Source organism: Leptosomus discolor, chromosome 4 (genome assembly GCF_034619465.1).
Source record: "Leptosomus discolor isolate bLepDis1 chromosome 4, bLepDis1.hap2, whole genome shotgun sequence".
Lineage (NCBI taxonomy): Eukaryota > Metazoa > Chordata > Aves > Leptosomiformes > Leptosomidae > Leptosomus > Leptosomus discolor.
In genome coordinates, this window is record NC_141394.1 from 13,164,925 (window position 1) to 13,185,213 (window position 20,289).

The 20,289-nt window shown below is 44.9% G+C and overlaps 1 protein-coding gene across 2 annotated transcripts in view; it reads left to right on the forward strand.

Annotated features, from left to right (window-relative positions):
- SEC31A (SEC31 homolog A, COPII component) overlaps window positions 1-20,289 on the forward strand; it is a 47,679-nt gene that overhangs the window by 10,872 nt on the left and 16,518 nt on the right. Inside the window, exons 9-20 of one of the 2 annotated variants that reach the window (XM_086464063.1) lie at window positions 861-1,022; window positions 1,211-1,363; window positions 2,811-3,041; window positions 3,638-3,712; window positions 5,984-6,034; window positions 6,841-6,918; window positions 12,788-12,863; window positions 13,534-13,712; window positions 15,642-15,768; window positions 16,789-16,934; window positions 18,757-18,930; window positions 19,477-19,650. In XM_086464063.1, coding sequence (XP_086320189.1) covers window positions 861-1,022; window positions 1,211-1,363; window positions 2,811-3,041; window positions 3,638-3,712; window positions 5,984-6,034; window positions 6,841-6,918; window positions 12,788-12,863; window positions 13,534-13,712; window positions 15,642-15,768; window positions 16,789-16,934; window positions 18,757-18,930; window positions 19,477-19,650 — 1,626 coding nt within the window. The remainder of the gene's footprint in view (window positions 1-860; window positions 1,023-1,210; window positions 1,364-2,810; window positions 3,042-3,637; window positions 3,713-5,983; window positions 6,035-6,840; window positions 6,919-12,787; window positions 12,864-13,533; window positions 13,713-15,641; window positions 15,769-16,788; window positions 16,935-18,756; window positions 18,931-19,476; window positions 19,651-20,289) is intronic. The other variant, XM_086464064.1, reaches the window with a different exon arrangement.

A 20,289-nucleotide genomic window follows, 5' to 3' on the forward strand; every position in this document is an offset into this window, starting at 1 on the left:
AGTGGAAGATCAGTGAAAGCCACTTGGATGTGTCCCACTCTGCCCTTTTGGGCCTGGAGATAGCTTTCAAAGGGGATGCAGATCCTGTTTTCAGACAACTTGAGTGTTTCTGCTAGCCCACAAAAAGGGCTTCAGGCACGCTGGAGGGTTTCTTCCATGCGGTTGGCAATAATCCTGGAGGGTGGAGTAAGAAGTGTTTCTAAAATTAAGATGTTGGCCCAAAAGTTCAAAAGCTGTGTGGTGGTAAATGAGTTATCTGAGGTGGATCCTGTGCTGTTAGGAAGGCTTTACACATGGCTGATACTACATGTTTTTATTAAAAATAAAAACCAGTTTCCTGGGAGACAGCAAGGCAGCTGGCATTTTGCTCTTTGAGTTTCTCATAGTTTATGGCTAAATATCTGGTGGGCTTGTCTGTTCCAGGGCAGGAGAGGCTGTCTGCCCAGAGTGCAGGCTTTAACTTTTCCAATTTTCCTGCAAAACCAGAATGACTTTGGAGCCTGGACGTGTCTCCATGTCGTGTGTAGAGATACCCAGATCAGCGCTGAATGAAACTAGCATGAATATTAGCATCAGCTCACAGCTTGCAGTGGGACAGCACAGACATACCCTGCCTGCATAGTTTGTCCTGTGTGGATTAAACAGAAGATTTAATTGGAGGAGAAGGAAATTAAGCACTGGTGTATAATAATTTCCTGTTTGGTGATTGTCAGAATTTGACCACTAGTGTGTGCGGAGATGTAGAGGCTGCTGGGGAGCAAGAAGAGCAGACCAATCTCAGGGTACGCGGGAGTATTGTTGCTGTTGGACGTGGTGAACCATAAAAGCCCTGATTTGTTGGACTTGTTTTTGCTGCCTAGGTGCTGTATGAGTTGCCCACGAACACACAGTGGTGCTTTGATATCCAGTGGTGTCCCAGAAACCCTGCTATCTTGTCTGCAGCTTCGTTCGACGGGAGGATCAGCGTTTACTCCATCATGGGAGGCAGCACAGATGACTTGAGGCAGAAGCAAGTTGACCAGGTATTGAGAAATGTTCAGCTAAGAATATGGACAAAGAGGCGGGGGGGGGAAGCTGTGGGCTCATGGGAAGTCTTCAGTGGCTGACTGCAACCCTGCTTGCAGGAGTACCAATCCATTGCAAACAAATGCTTGTGTTTAGTTTATTGGAGAAATGTCACCTCTGTTTTTTCCCCCTTTTGTTATTAAAGCTTTCATCGTCTTTTGGGAACATTGATCCATTTGGTACAGGACAGCCCCTTCCACCCCTGCAGCTTCCCCAGCAGACTGCCCCACAGAGTGTCATTTTGCCCCTAAAGAAACCACCCAAATGGATACGGCGACCCATGGGAGCATCGTTCTCGGTAAGTGGGAGACAAAGCTGGGCATGGTTGGCCAGGCAGGGAGGGAGATAGTGGTGGCACCTGTGAAAAAAACACTTTAGGAACAGGGGAGTTGAACATTGTGCTTCACCTTGGGAGGACTTCCCTTGCTTGTTGTTGTGGTGGAAGATGCTCGCAGCAGCTTCCTGACTGGTCACTTGAGACAGCAAGCCAGCAAAAGTGACAAAAATGCTTGGGAAAAAGAAACAAGGTGTTATGTTGCCAACAGGTACTTGTTTCTTTCTGGTTTGGAATTAGGGCTTTGCTTTTATTTACATGCAGTGCTTGCTTTGGTGTAAACAAATATACATTGGGAGGGGGGAACAGGACCAAACTGGGCAAGTGTTTGAGACTTGAGTGCAGTTTGAAGCTATTATAGTCAATGTGGTGAAGAATAGTCAGGTTAGCTCTGATAAAGGTAGCCAGGAGTCGCTGTAACAGTACACAGCACATGGCTAGGCTCCTCCATGGCTGGTTGATTTGCAGAGGAGCCAAGTGAAACGGTGGCAAAGCCCAGCTTTTTGTGAGAGCAGTTATCTGCTCTTTGGCTCCACCTTTGGCTTATATCCTAGACCCACAGGCCATTTCCTGAAGTTTTTAGCCTACCCACTTGAAGTGGATTTCTTTGCCAAAATACTGCTCAATTTTCAACATGGTATGTCTGCTTATTCAGTCTGATGCACAAATTAAGTGCAATTTTCTCCCATCAAAGAGAAGTGATGTTGCCTAGCCACTGACTAATGTATCATTTTATAATAGTGTTTGTTCCCTTATTTGTCCTGTTTTTTCTGGAGCCAGCTGTCAGTCTTTCTTGGCTAGGCTTTTTGCATTTTGCAGTGCTGACATTGTCATTTATTGGACTGGCCTATGTAAATTAACTTTGAGCTATAGAATGAAATAATATAAGCCCCTTCTAATTTTTTTATTTCTGTTGATTTTACTTGTTTCCAAATGATGACACAACTTATTGCCCGTCTCTCAGTAGGCTTTTAACCGGTAAACAGCCTGCCAAGAGCAGAACAGACATCATGCTTCAGCATTTATTTAATGATGCATAGGTTTCTTTGGCAATTACATTGCAGTATTGTGAGATACTCCATTTATGCTGGGCATTGTACAGACTAACAGCTCTAGTTCTCAGTTTCTAGTCAGTCTTTTGCCTGAGAAAACAGGCACAGGACTAGCTATGCTCATAAACCTTGTTAAATAAGCGCCCACTTATTAGCAAGCTCCTTACATGCATAGAAATATGGGGTGATGGGGAAAAAAAAAAATCAATGAGTTGGTCAGGAATGTTTGTCCATTGGACGGTAAGCATATATACACTATGTAAAATCATGTGCATACATATGTGTATGTGCATACTTTTTCGTAAGCACTCCAGTGTATACTTGTATTTTTACATACTGTATGTGTGCCTCAATTCCAGTTTGGAGGCAAGCTGGTTACATTTGAGAATGCCAAGTCTCAGCAGCAGCCAGGCATCGAGCAGCAGCGTCACCATGTCTATGTGAGCCAGGTTATTACAGAGAAGGAGTTTCTGGCCCGCTCAAACCAGCTGCAGGAGGCTGTGCAGTCCGAAGGCTTCGTCAGCTACTGCCAGAAGAAAATCGACATGGCCCAGGCTGACTTTGAGAAAAATGTGTGGGCCTTCTTAAAGGTAACAGGATAACAGCAATTCAGGAGTTCCTGCACTGGAAAGCCAGTGCAGAAATGGTTCCTTCTGGACATTATGGTGTTTTAGCAGAAGAGATGCTGGGAACCAAAAGTGTAGGCTGTGGGAGTAGTGACCATAAGCCCTGTCATTGGAGGTGGTCCACTAGAAGAGAGGGGGTCCTTGGGGACAGGGGTGTTTGCAGGGTTCATGAGAAATCATGGCAGAAGCCAAGGCTTGGGGGAAGGTATCCTGTGTTTTTTGACATCCCACATCAGTGCATCTTTGTACAGGGAGCTCATGAGAAGGGATGAAGCTTTGGAATAGCTTTAGATGTGGTTTTCCCTGCTCCCTGTGAACATTTAGAGGTTCCAGAGTGAAGCAGGTAAGCGATTGTTCACCTACAATAACCAGGTTGAAGCCTTGCCTACCTGCTCAGGTGCCCAAGTCACTGAAGACCTTTTCAGTTCTCTTTATTACACTCAGTTTCCACAGCAGCTAGCTCTTACTGAGTAATTTGTGCTAATAAGTAAAAAGCCAGTGGGGGAGAAAATGAAAAATTGTGAGTTGCAGTATATTCTTTAACTTTTGTTTTTTTAAAGGTGAACTTTGAAGAAGATTCACGTGTTAAATACCTTGAGCTCTTGGGATACAGGAAAGATGATCTGAGGAAGAAGGTAAATGTGCTTGTGTTAAATGCACTAGTGATGGATGTGTCCACAGAGTACAGCCTAAAATGTTGGCAATGCCATGTTTGGTTGAAGTACTCGTTTACCTGTGGGCAGTATCTACAGGCTATTCGATAAATAAACATTTTCATACAATATTATTTTTGGTGTGTTTCCCAGCAGATAGTATTTGTCAGTGCTGCAGCTCTCCTAATAGCCGTAATAGAACTGGTTTGGTGCCAGAGCTCCTGTTTAAACATGGCTGACTTGGAGTTTTGTTATTTAAGGAATTCCTTTGTTCCAAAGGACACTAGAAATCTTCCTCTGCTGTTTAAATTTTGTCTAGATAAACAACTCATGAGTAACTTCAGAATTCTTACAGCAAGCGGTTTGCTGTGTTCATTTTTTTTATTAGCTGTGTCATCTCGTAATATGGATGTTCAGTGAAAAATTCAAAGCAGGCAAGAGACTTCAGAGGTGTGTCTGTGTCTGGCTGTCTAGTGTTGATCTGAAATTCTCACCCATCAAGAAGCTTTGATATTTGTTGGTTCAAGCTATTCATGTGACTTTTATGTGACATCTTTCTGCTGTAGCATCATGGAATCTGATCTGGTTTTATGCTTTCTGGTTGAACATGTAAGCAATCTTCAGGGCTTCATTAACAACCTTGGAAAACCTAGAATAGTCCCTTTTTTGTGTGGAATGCCATTCATTTTTACAAATAAAAAAAAAAAAGAAAAGAAAGATCAAACCAGGTTACATTTGGAATGGCAAAATTTGAATTACCAGGAAGCAACTTGTACATCTTAAGTATAGAGCTTTCTTCCAAGTTGGAAGAAGATTCTTATCTCAGTGTTACAGGGGGTTATCTGCTGTGCATTTTGGCTCTTTATTGCTTTCAGTGCTGTACCCAGGAACTGTATAGTATTTCTTCAGTTCTGATTCAGTGGATTTGAATATTTGACTCCTTTTCATTGTATCAAATTAATGTTTTATTTTCAAAGACTGGCTCCATAAAAATGTCATTATGGTTACAAATTAAATGGCCTCCAGGGCAAACTTACTATAATTACAGAAAAAAAATCGTGGTTTTGCTAACAGTCTGTCCTCAGCTTCTAAATTTTTGTTGCGTGAGTCAGTCTAGCACAGCAAGGGGAATCCTGTTTTCGAAAAGCAGGTCTCAATTAGAAAATCCAGTTGAAATTAAATAGTGGTCCTGCAGAGTGGCCTCATGCAGTCTGGAGCCCACTTCTGTTGTTGCTCTGGGTTTGATATGCCCTGTGCATGGGGAGAAGCTGGGAAAATAGGCATCGCTGAATTGAGTGGCCTGAAATGCTGTGCCTACCCCATTATTTCAGTATTTGAGGGAAGCTGCAAGGCCATGTTTTCATGTAGCTGTTTCTCAACAAAGCATTCCATGTTGAAGTTGAATCCATGTTTTTTAGTGTCAAGAAACACTACAGGTACACTACAGGTCAGCTCACCTGAAAATTTGTGATACCCAAATGATAAACTCATTAAATCACAACTTCTTTTTCATGTTACTGTTCTTAAAACCTGTGATTATCATATGCAAGTCAAGTCCTGGATTTCTTCTTTCTATTGTAAACTAATGACTGAAAAGAAAGAGAAAATATCTCCAGCAGTTAGAGCTCAGCTTTTTGTGACAACCAGCCTACAAGGGTAAAATAAACTCAGGCTCCCAGATGCTGAACTAATATATTTTCTGTATGTATTTTAAACTCTATACATTAAATTGGCATTTTTGAGGGCCCTAATTGAATCTGGAGTCATGATTTGCTTTGAAAAGCAGTAAAAGCTGGGCATTTTAACTCTTCTGTACCTTGGAAAACCCTAGCCCACAGCCATATGGTGCTATACTTGAAACCACAGCTTCCTGACAGGCTCCCTGCTCCAGAAGAATTGTCACTGCTTTATTTTCCCTAACCAGAGCAGACAAGAGGATTTTATCCTGCATGCTCTGATACTATTTTTATTACTGTGGTTTCCAGCAGCTGCAGTGAGGTTTGAGGCTCTTGAGTTAACAATTAAAGGTTTAAAGGCATAGGGCAGCTGTTGTTTCTATCAGAGCTTGGGGTGCAGGGGGCTTAGCAGTAAATCCATCACCAGGCTGGGAAAGGAAATGGCTTTATTTTCATGTTAACTGTTCTGTAAGCAGCATATTAGCTACATGCACCAGTTTTGCAATCCAAGAGATCAGCAAGAGGTCCACCTCTCTAACATAAAAGAGCACTTACTTAAATCTTGGTTGTTTTCTAGATTATGTCTGCTCTGAATAAAGAAGGTCTTGCAGATGGTGACTTGGGAGAGGTAAGTGAACACATGTGGACAACTCTGCGTTTAGTTTTATAGTGCCATGGTCACATGCAAAGTAAGAAGAATTTTTCTTTCCGCTTGGTAGCTGTCCCAAAGTAAGTCACAAATAATGCAGCATATGACAAGTTCCTACATTCGGTAGGATGAAGGTACTTATTTGAAGAAACAACCACTTTTTTTTCTACGACCCCTTTCCCAAAAAAGGGCTCTCAGTCACGTTTTAGTTCAGGGTCTCAGTGATGGCCCTCCACCTTTTCTTTTGGCTGCCTATGTCTTGCTCACTGTGAGACTTTGTGCTGCCTGTGGGGTAGGGCAGAGCCTTTCTGCCTGGCAGCTGGTTTCAAGAGCAGCACCTTCCCCAAGCTTTAAAAAAAGTGGAACTGAGAGTGTGATCCCATAACACTTACCCGCAATAATACAGTTAAGGCATTGCCTGTTGTAATTGCAGTGGCCTAAGCCTACAATGAGGGGACTGCATTGCTTTTGTGCCATAGACATTTGGGGTGCCATAGGCATTTGGGATGCCATCTGTAGTCACCTAGTGGGGAAGAGAAGTTTTGCTACATGTTTTCAGGCAACCAAGATGAGAACAGCACAACGTACTGTGTAATGACAAAGAGGAAGGAAATGTAGGGCCTCTACCATGTTTGTCATACTCAAGCTTATATTGCCAGTGCATTTCTGTGATTTGCAGTCTGTTTCTGGCTGTTGTTGTTGGGAAGGTAGCTATACTCTGTGTTGCAAAGTATTTCTTCCTCTTTTGCTGGCTTTTTTTTAATGGCATATTCTCTCTGCTGAAGGATCCTGCAGAATCTGATGAACCTGTGCCAAGCGAGGGGGACAAAGGCCAGGCTACAGAGGAGCAGTTCCTGGGAGAGGTATCTGTTGCCCTCTAGACTAACCCTGTTGACCTCCCATGCATTTGCTTTACTATTAAGAGCATTCTATTTTGTTGGCTTTTCACAGTGTGGAGGATATATGGAAATACAAGAAGTTATTTAGAATGAGTAAAATGTGGGCTCATGTGAAGTTGCTTGAGATTTTTCTCATCAGCCTCAGACATCGTAGAATCATAGAATGGTTTGGGTTGCAATCACAGAATGTTAGGGGTTGGAATGGACCTCGAAAGATCTATTCCAACCCCCCTGCCAGAGCAGGACCACCTAGAGCAGATCACACAGGAATGTGACCAGGCGGGTTTTGAATGTCTCCAGAGAAGGAGATTCCACAACCTTTCTGGGCAGCCTGTTCCAGTGCTCTGTCACCCTCACAGTGAAAAAAGTTTTTCCTTACGTTAATGTGGAACCTCCTATGCTCCAGCTTGCACCCAATGACCCCTTGTCCTATCATTGGACAACACTGAGAAGAGCCTGGCTCCATCCTCCTGACACTTGCCCTTTATGTATTTATAAACTTTAATGAGGTCACCCCTCAGTCTCCTCTTCTCCAAGCTAAAGAGACCCAGCTCCTTCAGCCTTTCATCATAAGGGAGATGTTCCACCCTTTTAATCATCTTTGTGGCTCTGTGCTGGACTCTTTCAAGCAGTTCGCTGCCCTTCTTGACTGAGGGACCCAGAACTGGACACAATATTCCAGATGAAGTCTCACCAGGGCAGAGTAGAGGGGGAGGAGAACCTCTCTCGACCTACTGACCACACCCCTTCTAATACACCCTGGGATGCCATCAGCCTTCTTGACTACGAGGGCACCTTGCTGGCTCATGGTCATCCTGCTGTCCACCAGGACCCCCAGGTCCCATTCCCCTATGCTACTCTCTGACAGGTCAGTCCCCAACCTATACTGGTACATGGGGTTGTTCTTTCCCAGATGCAAGACTCTACACTTGCCCTTGTTGTATTTCATTACATTTCTCCCCGCCCAGCTCTCCAGCCTGTCTAGGTCTCACTGAATGGCAGCACAGCCTTCTGGTGTGTCAGCCACTCCTCCCAGTTTCGTGTCATCAGCAAACTTGCTGACAGTGCACTCTGTTCCCTTGTCCAGGTCACTGATGAATGTATTGAATAGTACTGGTCCCAGTACTGACCCCTGAGGGCCTCCACTAGATACAGGCCTCCAGCTAGACTGTCCCATTGACCACAGCTCTTGACTTCTTTCCTTCAACCAATTCACAATCCGTCTCACTACCCGATCATCCAGACCACACTTCCTCAGTTTAGCTGTGAGGATGCTGTGTGAGACGGTGTCAAATGCTTTACTGAGATCAAGATAAACCACATCCACTGCACTACTGTCATCTATCCACCTGGTTATGTCTTCATAAAAGGCTATCAGGTTGGTCAAACATGACTTCCCCTTGGTGAAGCCACATTGACTGCTCCTAATGACCCTCTTATCTTTGATATGTCTAGAGACAGCACCGAGGATAAGTTGTTCCATCACTTTTCCAGGGATGGAGGTGAGGCTGACCGGTCTGTAGTTACTCGGGTGCTCCTTCTTGCCCTTTTTGAAAACTGGAGTGACACTTGCTTTCCTCCAGTCCTCAGTCACCTCTCCTGTTCCCCATGACTTACCAAAGATGATGGAGAGTGGTCTAGCAATGACTTCTGCCAGCTCCTTCAGCACCCGTGGGTGCATGCCATCAGGGCCCATGGATTTATGTGTGTCCAGATTGCTTAATTGATCCCTAACCCAGTCCTCATCAACCAAGTCAAACTCCTTCCTCTGAGGCTCCTGAGGACAGTCTCCAGCAGTATAGATAGAGGCAAAGAAGGCATTCAGTATCTCCGCCTTCTTTGTATCTTCTGTCACCAGGGCACCCGCCTCATTCAACAGTGGGCCTACATTGCCTCTAGTGTTAGTTTTGTCTGCAGTGTATTTCAAGAAGTACTTTCTGTTGTCCTTGATCTACAAGGAGGCCTTAGCTTTCCTAGTGCCTCCCTACATCCTCTGAGAACAGTCTTACATTCCTCCCAAGTGGCCATCCCCTCTTTCCAAGATCTATAGACTCTCTTGTTCCTCTTGAGTTTGCCTATTAGTTCCCTGTTTAACCATGCGAGTCTCCCGGCTCCCTTTCTTGATATCCTACCTGCTGGGATGCCCTGATCTTGAGCTTAGAAAAAGCGGTCCTTGAACATAAACCAACTATCTTAGGCCCCTTTACCTTCTAGTACCCTGTCCCATGGGATTTCCGCTAGCATTTGCTTGAAAAGGCCAAAGTTGGCCCTGCTGAAGTCCAGGGTTGTGATCCTGCTACGTATTCTGTTCCTTCTGCTCAAGATCCTGAACTCTACCATCTCATGATTGCTGCAGCCAAGGCTGCCCTCAATCTTCACCGCTTCAACCAGACTCTGCTTGTTAGTGAGTATAAGATCTAGCAGTGCTCCTCTCCTAGTTGGCTCATCCACCATTTGCATCAGGAAGTTATCATCGATGCACTGGAGGAACCTCAAAGAACCTGGAAGCGACCTTAAAGATTATCTAGTTCCAACCCCCCTGCCATGGCAGGGACACCTCCCACTAAACCAGGTTGCTCAACGCTCCATCCAGCCTAGTCTTGAACACTTCCAGGGATGGAGCATCCACAACTTCCTTAGGCAATCTGTTCCAGTGTCTCACTCATCGATTCATGTGAATAGATTTTGGTGGCAATGAAGAATGAGCTCATTTTGTAACAGTCCAGTTGGCACCAGACTCAAGGACTTTATTCTGCTGTGATTTTCACTTTGACATTTCCCTAACATGCACTAAATGATTTGCCGCCACAACTCTAATGCATTCCCCCCCTCCCCACCCCCACCCCCTTCCTTATTCATTTCTTCTGTCCCTCTGGTTGATTATTACCAAGCTGTCAGCTTACTACTGCCCTGCTTCTGAGTGTAACCCTTTGCAGAGATGCAGCTGTGGTACTGGAGGAGAGTGGGAACGTTTGTTCTCTGTATTGCTTCCACCAACATCAAAGTGTCATCCATCCCCTTTGCACCTGAACAGTGAGTATCAGGGCTTTGGTAGCTAGCTGCCTCATGAACATGTGTTGCAACAGTTCAGCCAGGTTTATCACAGGCATTTTGTGCTCCACTATGTCTGCCTTTGGGATCCTACAGCTTTTGTTCATTTCTGTCCATTTGAGCAGCATTGTTTTCAGCCCTGTGTTTAAAATATGGAGACAGGTCTATAATTAGAAATAAGGACCCAGCTACTGCCATGTGGAGTTAATAGCACTCAAAATTCTAGTATCGCTGTGTGAACAGGACAGCTTCATTCTCCTCCATTCTCTTGCTCTCCTTTTTGGGTTAGAATTTGAGCTGTTAACCCAATGCTTGTGCCTGTCTGCAGTTGTCTGTGAAGGTAAGGAGATTGGTTTATAGCTCATGCATGTTGGAGTGGTGCACTTGTTGACTTTATTTAACAGCCTGTTAAGGACACCAAGTCAGAGTGCTCTGCTCGGATTAGGTGCTTGATTGCCTGTTAATTCATTAGAAACTCTAGAAGCAGACACATGTATCTGACTGTGCAAGGATTTTGCTGTGTGCAGTCATGAAGATATTAGATGTCTTATAACAAATGCCTCTTCTAGGAGAGTATTCATAGCCAAACATGACCTTACCCTACCAGCATGGGTGGTAGATATTTGTGAGACTGACCCGAAGCCACTGATGATGCATCAGGGAGTGCCATCACATACATAAAGTAAATAGATGGGCGCATTATTCCTGTGATAGTCACAGCATGCTTTCAACTGCTGCCAAACACATATCACACAGTATTTGACAGCGAAATAACTTTCCACATGCTACCTCCTTTCATGAGCCAAACATAAAGCTTGTTTCAGACTTACCTCCCCATCCCAAATGCCTGTTCTTGGTCAACTGTTGTTGTGTTTTGAGCCCACCCAGCGAGCATCAAAGGACCATGCAGCCTCTCGCTCACCCCTGCCCCATCCCCTGAGGGATGGGGAGGAGAAAATACAACTAAAAAGGCTTGAGGATCAATACAGAGGATAGGGAGGGCTCTCTCACCAGTTGTGGTCACAAGCAAAAGACAGATTCAACTTGGGGATAACAACATCAATGTAATACAAACAACCACCACCATCAAGGCTAATGAGACTAACAACGACATCTTAAATACAACGCATCTCCCCTGCACCCCTCTGATCTTCCCAGGCTTGGCTCTGCCACCTCTTCACCCCCCAGCAGCGCAGGGGGGCAGAGATTGGGGGTTATAGTCAATCTGTCACAAGATGTCTCCGCTGCTCCTTCCTCCTCAGAGAGGGGCCCTCTCAGTCCTCCCCTGCTCCAGCATGGTGTCCCTCTCATGGCAGACAGTCCTACAAGAACTTCTCCAACATGAGTCCTTCCTGTGGGGCCCCAGCTCCCCATGAACTGCCCCAGCACAGGTCCTTCCTACGGGCTGCAGCCCTCCCAGCAGCGGGCTCCTCCAGCACAGGCTAACTCGGAGTCACAGCGTGTTTTGGGCTCAGTTGCCTGCTCTGGCCTGGCATCCTCCACGGGCTGCAGGCCAACCTCTGGGCCACTGCTGATGGGCTGGAGGGGCTCAGCCCACCACAGGGAAATCTCTGCTCCGGCACACCTCCCCCTCTCCTTCCTCACTGACATGGGTGTCCATATGGCTGTTTCTCTCACATCCCCCTTCTCTTTCCTGCTCACCAACGCAGACAGACAAAACTCCCTCAACAGGTTCTTCCCCTCTTAAATAGAGTTATTTCCAGAGGCGCCAATTGGCCTGGCATTGGCCAGAGACGGGTCCAAAATTGGAGCTGGGGGAGCTTCTCAAAGCCTCTTATGGGAGCCACCTCTGTAGCCACTTCCCTGGATGCCAAAACCCTGCTGGCCTCCAAACCCCCACAACTGTGTTCTTGCTCCTCATTCTCTGAAGTACAGTTTCACTGATCAGCATATAAGCAGGGTGTTCTCAGCAGCCTCCTACTGCATGTACTAGTGCACTGACTTATGACAGAGGACATGTTTTGTGGGACAATTTTTGCAACCCTCTTAGGCTATGCTGTGAAAATTGATGGTGGAGTGAGACTTCCCTCTTGGTATTATTTTTTTATTATTGAAAGGTATTGTTTGAAATCCCAAAATCCAAGTGCTTGCAGGAAATGCTTTCTATCTTAATTCCTGGGGGAGTTCTATAAAAAAGTAGCTTCTGTCCCCTGAGCACTCCTGTATTGAGTTCAAAGCACTTAAGTCTACGTGGACCATGCTGAACTTCTGTGTTGAAAATGTGTTCATGTGCTTTGCTTAATTAAACTAGGGTGTATGCCAGTGCAGAGTGTTTCAAGGATGAGCTGGAAAACTAAGTGGAGCAAAGTGAAACCTGGGTAGCATTACAGTAGACTGTTCTTGGTAGGGCTTGATGTTGAAAGAGGAGGGAAGGGAGAAGTTTTCTGATTTTGTGATTTTGAGGGGGCTGTGTGTATGTGGGCATGGATGCACGTATACAAGTCAGTACCCAGGATCCAGGTGTCTGGTTGCTGGTATTTGTGATCTCTGCGTATGCACGCTTGTGCTTGCATAAGCCTTCCCTGGTGGTTAGAAATTTGGGGCTTCCAGCACTTTTTCCCCTTGGCACCCATTTTAAAAAACAATCCCCTCTGATCTCTCAGAATAATGATTTTATAATGGTGTGTTTTCTTGCACTGGAGGTCCTTTGATAAGCCCAGGCCTTTCTCGGTGTGCTCGGGGGGTGACTTTGTGCAGGAACCAGAGGAAGTTGCTTATCCTGTGCTGAAATGTCAAAAATTATGCTTTTCCTTTCTCTTAGAGGGTGAAGGACCATAAACAAGAAACTGAAGATTTTGGATCTGCAAAGACGACGTTTAATATCTCTGTTAGTGGAGGTAAAAAAATGTTGATACTGATTTCATTGTATGTGCTGATATTTATAAATACTGATGTTGACACTGATGTTCCAGTGAGAAGGCAATTTCTGCACAAATTGTAAAGGATTATCATGACTTTCCTCTAAGTCCGTTCATTTAACAGCAGTCTTGAGGCACTTGAAAACAGAGCTTCTTTAGGGGAGGAAGTACACAGCACCCCATTGATGAAATGCAGCTGCTCTGAGTGATTTCTCATATAAAAGAACACACACCTGATCAGGCATGAAGTGTTGACGTTGCTGTTTATACAGAACCTCCCAGGGGATCTTGAGTAACACAGAAGCCATTGATCCCTGTCTAGGTTGGACTTTGTTTCTGGCACTGTATGCAGGGTAGTTATTTCAGAGGACATTTAGACCTCTAACATCTTGCTAGCATTTACTAGCATCTTGCTCTGCAGCAAGGTAAGTGATGCTTGACAGCTCCCCACCTGATGCAGCTGTGACCATAGTGTCATAGTGTTGGAGACTGGAGACGAACTTGAGCATCCCTGTAAGTACCTGCCTCGAGCAGGCTGGTTTGCAGACAACTTTGTGCAGTGTTGTACAGCTGGACAGAATCACCTGCTGTTGCATACGTAAGTGACTTTTGTGCCATCATTTGAAAATGCACTCCTCTCTTGTTGCAGATGTGGACGGTTTGATTACCCAGGCTCTGCTGACGGGTAACTTTGAGAGTGCGGTAGATCTCTGCTTGCACGATAACCGCATGGCTGACGCCATTATCTTGGCCATCGCAGGCGGACAAGAGCTGCTTTCTAGGACACAGGAAAAGTACTTTGCTAAAATGCAGAGCAAAATTACCAGGGTATGTTTTTTTCAGTTAAGAAACAACATGCATGTAGGCCTTTGGCAACTCCCTTTTTCACCTTAAAAGTTTTCTTGCATTTTCATAGGTTTATTTCTGTGAGAAGCTGATAAGCATTCAAGTCATGCAGAAGATCTGAGAGCAGAAGGATTTCTGTTACTCTTTTTTCATACATTGATAAGGAGAAAAGAGGCACACTACCTTGATATCAGTACACAAGAAGAGTATTCTTTACCTTGTCTCCAGTGTCTCTGAGTTGCATATTATGACAAATAATAAAGTTGCATAATACTAGTATTAGTAGATTCTCACTGATAAATATCTTAAGCAGCACACATTTCAGTCAGTTGTCTTGTCACATTTTTCAAGTTCACACATGATGCATGCTTAGTCCCAGCAGCATTATGTTGGTTTCTGCCTATGATCAGCCTTAACAGATTTTGCTGGTGCTTTGTTTCACTGTATGCGCAGAAGAGAGCTAAGTATGCCCAGTGTAGATCAATCACTCTTTGTCTAGGAGACAGTGTTTTATGGCCAGCTGGTTATTACTCTTTTCAGCTTTTTGCAATGCTAGAAATTGCTGATGCTGCTAGTTCAACTCTTTCTTCTTTACTACTGACATGAGAAAGTAGCAACAGAAGGATGAAATGGGAGAAGTGGCCTTAAAAGAGCACAGGACGATTGGTTTGGCAAGGAGGGGGGAAGGTTGCTCGTGGTCACTTTTTAGCAGTCCATTGTCAAAGAAGGGCGTTTTATACAGGAGCAGGACACAGCCTATAAAATGGACATGTGCTTAAGTGCTTTCCTGGAGCAGGGCTTAAAGGCCTCAAAGCACAGTCACTTGGGAAGTTAGAGCACAGGGCACTACAGGCTAGGGTCTGTAAGTGGGATTTTGCTGGTCATTGCCCGCAATCCAGTTTGAGAGAAACAATTTGCATTTCTAGTAGTGGAGAAGTGAAAGGAGGAAAATCTCAGGTATTAAGACTTTCATTTATTGTAGGATTTCTTCCCCCGCCCCCAGCTCCTTTCCTGCCTCTGGCCTTATCAAAGGAAGGAGAGTTTTGTAGTGCGTGGGAAATTTCTTCAATGTAGTTCGTCCTTTGGGAAGAGGTATTTTTATGGAGAGCTGACCAGTTATCTGTGCCTGTGCTAACAAGTGAGTGTTGACCTTGCAGTTAGGACCTTGCATTTGTTGTTCAGCTATGAGTTTTTGTTTTCTGGTCCCAAACTTCACACTGACTGCTTGTTCAGCTGTTTCTGAGATTGAAGTCTTGGCATGACAAGGGCTTTGTTCACTAAATAGCAGCAGAGCTGCCAAGTCTGTCTTTTGTCGTAAGCAAAATAACTGTAGGCAGAGTTTGAGACAGAAGAAACTGGAATTTCATTCTGAGGGCTTGTGGACAGGCAGCCTGTGTATGTGGGTACAGGGTAGGGATACTGCAGCCAGCTCAGGTAGATATTGCTGCCAACTTGCCTCTTCCTTCAAGCAGCCTTTTCAACTGCTCCTTATTGGTCAGCCTGAGGCGAGGAGCTTAAATCTAAATGAAACAGTTTGATAAACAAAATTCACACCCCTGGCTGGGCGTTGTGTAGAAGATTTATAGCTAAATACTTGGTATGTTATCTTTGTCTGCAAAAACAGTGCTGAAAACCATCTGCAGCAATCCCAGTTTGTGAAAATTTGTGCATTCTATTCTTGCACGTTTTGTGGCAAGAATAATTGACCTGTCTGAATTTGTGATTTTCACTGAACTACTTTTGAAGTAAAATGTACTCTTGTGCAGCTGTTGAATTGCAGTGCAGTATCTGCCGTGACCCTGGATACAGTAGGGATGAGTACACTTGAATAAATACAAATTATACTGTGTCCTAAAAAACAAAGGAAATCCTACCAAGATTTTAACCGTGATCTCTCTCCTTCTGGTCTAGCTCATCACTGCGGTGGTAATGAAGAACTGGAAAGAGATTGTGCAGTCTTGTGATCTGCAGAATTGGAGAGAGGCTTTGGCTGCTGTGCTCACTTACGCCAGGCCAGATGAGTTTGCAGCCCTTTGCGGTAAGGACATTTTACAGACTGGATGTCATATATTCCACTTATAGCAAACCTACAGTTTGCCATGGTTGTTTTCCTTCCAGTAAAGTGTTGTAATGCCTCACTAGCTTCTTTGATGGATAATATAGTTCTTTCATCCTGTTGCAGAGGAGGAGAGGAACCTCTGGGGTGCTGTGTTCCCAGTATGTTCCCTGATTTTCTGGGCACAGAATCCAGACCCTTGTGAGCAGCTGTGTCCTGGCTGTGTAGTGCATAGCTCCCAGTCTTACCATTTCCACATGGGTAACAGTTACGTTGATGTGACGGGTGTCTCAGCCAACAGATCAGCATCCTGGAGTGTTTGTGAATGGGACACAAGTGGAAATGTTTCACAGAAGTGCTTTGCTCTTCTTTCCCAAGAGTAATTTTGACTTCTTGGAAGGAGTCCTCTTTCGCAGGCAGTGAGTGTGCTTGCCCTGATGTATGCTGCATGGCAAACAGCTGGCTGGGTTTAACCCACAGAGAAGTATATTGCCAATACCTGTGTGCGTGACACTCCTGTGCCCCTCAAGACACCAGCCATGATGTCTAGGGAGCTGTACAACTCTCTTCGGCATGCATCAGCTCAGAGCAGTATCACAGCTTTGTTGCTTACAGTGCCTTGGCCAGTTGTACACTTGGGTCATGCTCCTGAAATGAGGGACTGCGAAAAGTTGGTGGTGGAGGGGAGAATCGAACCCTGGCCTCTTGTCCTTTGTCATGTCACTAGATGGACTGTCCCCTCTGACGTGTCTCAGGTTTGCAGGCATTTGACAAGTCCTTGCCGCAATGACGTTAACTGTCTCTGAAGTGCCCTGGGCTCCCATGAGATTATCTGTGCTGGACACTGGATTATGTCCTTACCAATGGTGCCCAGAGGCAATATCCTACCTCATAGTGCTGAGCAGAGACACAACAGGCATTGTAGGCTTCCCCAGCCTTGGCAGTGATGGAGGGATCACCAAAGTGATTCACTAGCATCATCTTTGTTCATATTTTTCCTAGATCTCTTGGGTAACAGGCTGGAGAGCGAGGGGGACAGCCTTCTGCAAACACAGGCTTGTCTCTGTTACATTTGTGCTGGCAATGTGGAAAAACTTGTTGCTTGTTGGACCAAAGCTCAGGATGGAAACAGCCCCTTGTACCTTCAGGTTGGTAATTCTGTTAAGAAAGATGTTGGAAGTAACACACTGCAATCGTTTGGCGCTTAAATCAAATGATCTAGTGTGGAGCTTTGATGCTGTCTGATAGCTGCATGTATCTCAGGATGCGAGCCTTTTCCTTCTGGAATGGGTGGCTTTTGTAGAAATAACACATAAATATGATAGTGGAAAATGTGTTGTGAAGCACAATGGCCCTCGTGTCTGCTCTGTTCTTTGGGTAGTCATGCTAATATGCTTCTTGTGTAAAAAAGTAGTTGTAGGGCTTAGAGTGTTGTGGTGAAGAAGGGACTTTGAATGCTTGCATCTTTTGCAATAGGGCAATACTTGGGCATTTTTATATGAGATGGCTTAGATATTCAGGGGAAGAAATCTAATAAATTTGAGTTAAATCTGGAGAGAAAACTTGTAGGAAGGTTCTCATGACAGTTTTCTCTAGGGCGTTGCATATACAGGGTTTGGTTTCCAGCAGTGAAATATATTGCATATAGCAATATATCATGTGGGAATAGGATTGATGACAGTGAGATGAAGCAGTTGTGGAATAATTTATTTCACAGTATAAACTTAGTTTCTTCCATCTATTCAGGGCCTTTGAAGGACCAGTTTTAGAACGTACTTAAAGTAACGTTACCTGGCAGTGCTGTGACTGCTTAGTTAACTGAAGGAACAGAAGTGTGAGTTTCACTTTGCATTATTAACTCTATCCAGTTTTGCATTACCAAAATTACTTTCCACTTGATTGTGAGGGGTTTGTTTACAGATTTACCATCAGTTTGATATTTGCATTTTGATTGCATTGCTTTGCTCTTTTGGACACTAAAATTTAAAAATATTGTTGGAGTCATAATTAGGCTGCTTGTTTACCATGATTGAAATTGATGAAACTCATAGAATATGTGGGTTATCTTGATTCTTTTTTTTTACTTGCCTTTTTTGAAGTGCTGATTTGTTGGGAAAACCAAAAACATATTATTGAACAGTCAGTAAACAGTCCTTACAAGTGATGTAAGGTTGAAATCATTAGTCATTAAATCTGTTACACAATTTTAAAGAGGGATTGCATGTTAATATTGACGAATGAATATTTGTAGTGTCTTCCAATATAATATAGCGAGAGTAAGAAAAACATGAGAGAACTGACCAGAAGATGTACCTGTAACTTAGCACTAGGAGGAAACCCAACCAAGACCAGCTCTGGTATTTGGGGATGTGCAAGGAAGGCAAGATACAGAGTATTCCTGGTGAATTTCAAGAAAACCATCTCTGCAGTGACAACCAGAAAACCATGGGCAGCTCTCCCAAGCGAGTTGTTAGATCCTTTTGATTAAGATGGTTAAAACCTGACTTAGTAAAATGCTGCAAATGAATGTGTGGCACCCCAGCACTAATAGTGGTGATGGGCCTGATGACTTCTGTTCACTGCCATGGCTCTCACCAGATATTTTTATGAAATAATAGTTTTTTGGTGGACATGCTCAGTACTGATAGGGCCCTGAAATCCTGTTTAATAAAAGCAGTTCTTTTGGCTTTGAACTCTGCCCGATGCACTTCTGGCCTTGCTCTTAGAAGCCACTTGGTGTGTGATTGCCGGTTGCTGTTGTATCATCTCATGTGCTAGGAAAGTCGTGCCTTTGGTGTAGCTGTAACTGTCCAGGAAACATGCACTGGGCTTGAGCTTCCCATCAGGTGAGAGGTGTTCTGCTGGGCTGCCCTGAGGAACAGCCCTCTGAGATGGTTGTTAGCCAGGGCCTGCTTCACCCCATTGTTCTCATTTGTGTTTTGTTGTGGTTTTTTTTTCCTGATCTTCCAGGATTTAATAGAGAAAGTCGTAATCCTGCGCAAAGCTGTGCAGCTCACCCAGGCTGTGGACCCTAATGCTGTGGGGGCCCTTTTGGCTGAGAAGATGAGTCAGTACGCTAACCTCCTGGCTGCCCAGGGCAGCATTGCTGCAGCTTTGACTTTCCTCCCTGCGAACACCAACCAGGTACGGGGCCTTCAGGTTTTTTACTCCCTCTTTCTGTGTTAACAGGTGTACTTTGAGCAAAGGCCTCTGCATGGTGCAGTTAGCCAGCAGGACTGCCATTTAAAATGCACCTCAGGATGTGATGGTCAGCCTGTCTCCCCTTTCCCTGCGTTGGCCTCACTGAGCTGGCAGAAGTACATGGCCTTGTTTTCACACCCTTGTCCTTGCAGCCAGTGGCTGACAGAGGGGCAGCTGTCCAGCCTACAAGTCAGACACCTGTACCTGGACACTTAGTTGGTCGTTTTCTTTTGATTTTTTTAATCTATCACCTGGTATTCATAGACAGGCAAGCTTGGGAATGATGTACCCCAAGATGGGAGGCAGGCACACATAAGGCAGTTCCAATGGCCCCATTCTCGTGCAGAAAAGACTTATTCTGATCAAATAAAGCAAAGCAGGCTTCTGAGAGAGAGTTTATCAGTGTGTGGCCAGTCAGTCTCTTGGTGTGATGCACTGGGTGACGGGCAGTGCAGTTAACCTTCCTTTGCTAACCTTTTCTGATTGCAGCCAAACATCGTGCTGTTACGGGACAGGCTTTGCAGAGCCCAAGGGGAGGTCCCAGTGGGACAGGAGGCACTCAAAGCACCGTATGAGAGACAGCCTGTGCCCAAAGGACAAGCTGGCCCTGTGGCTGGACAGATGCAAGGGCCTCAGGCTCCAGCCCAGCACTATTACCAACAGGTAAATGTTTTTTGGCAGTTAGGGAGGAACTTGTGCTTGAGTTCTGGAGAGTGATGGATAGAGGAATTTTTTTCTTTTCTCTTGATCTGAGCTGGGGTTGTATGACATACTCTACCAAGAGCCTTGTGGTGAAAGTCATTGGTGCTGCTTTTCAGTCAGTATAGATGCCTCCTTTACTCCTCATTAGGAAACATCCATTAAACACCTTGTCAAGTAGCCTGCTTTTGAAGATTAGGTGTTTTCCTCCTTTGTTTGAAAATGTGCTTCAGAGCTAAGATGACTGTGTGGGAGAGCACTGCAGGATTGCTGTCATAGTCACTAATGTTGTCGCATCTCTGCATGCCTTGGGGGCTTGCTCATGCTGCTCACCAGCCTCTTCTGGGGCTGATTATTGCCCCCCCAGGCTCTGATGTTGGCTGCAGAAGTTGCTGAGCGGTGGCAATAGCAAACTGAGGACATGTTTCAGCAGGTGTGGCTACAGCCTACTATGAAAACACCTTCCTAGCCAGGCGTAAGGGGGCATAGGCAGCATGGGCAGGGGTTGAGATGGCAGTGGGGAGGCAGGCCTGGGCTGGGAGTGAGCTGTGCCAGAAGAAAGACCTGGTGAGTATGGGACTGTTACGGAAGCTTGGGGGCTGT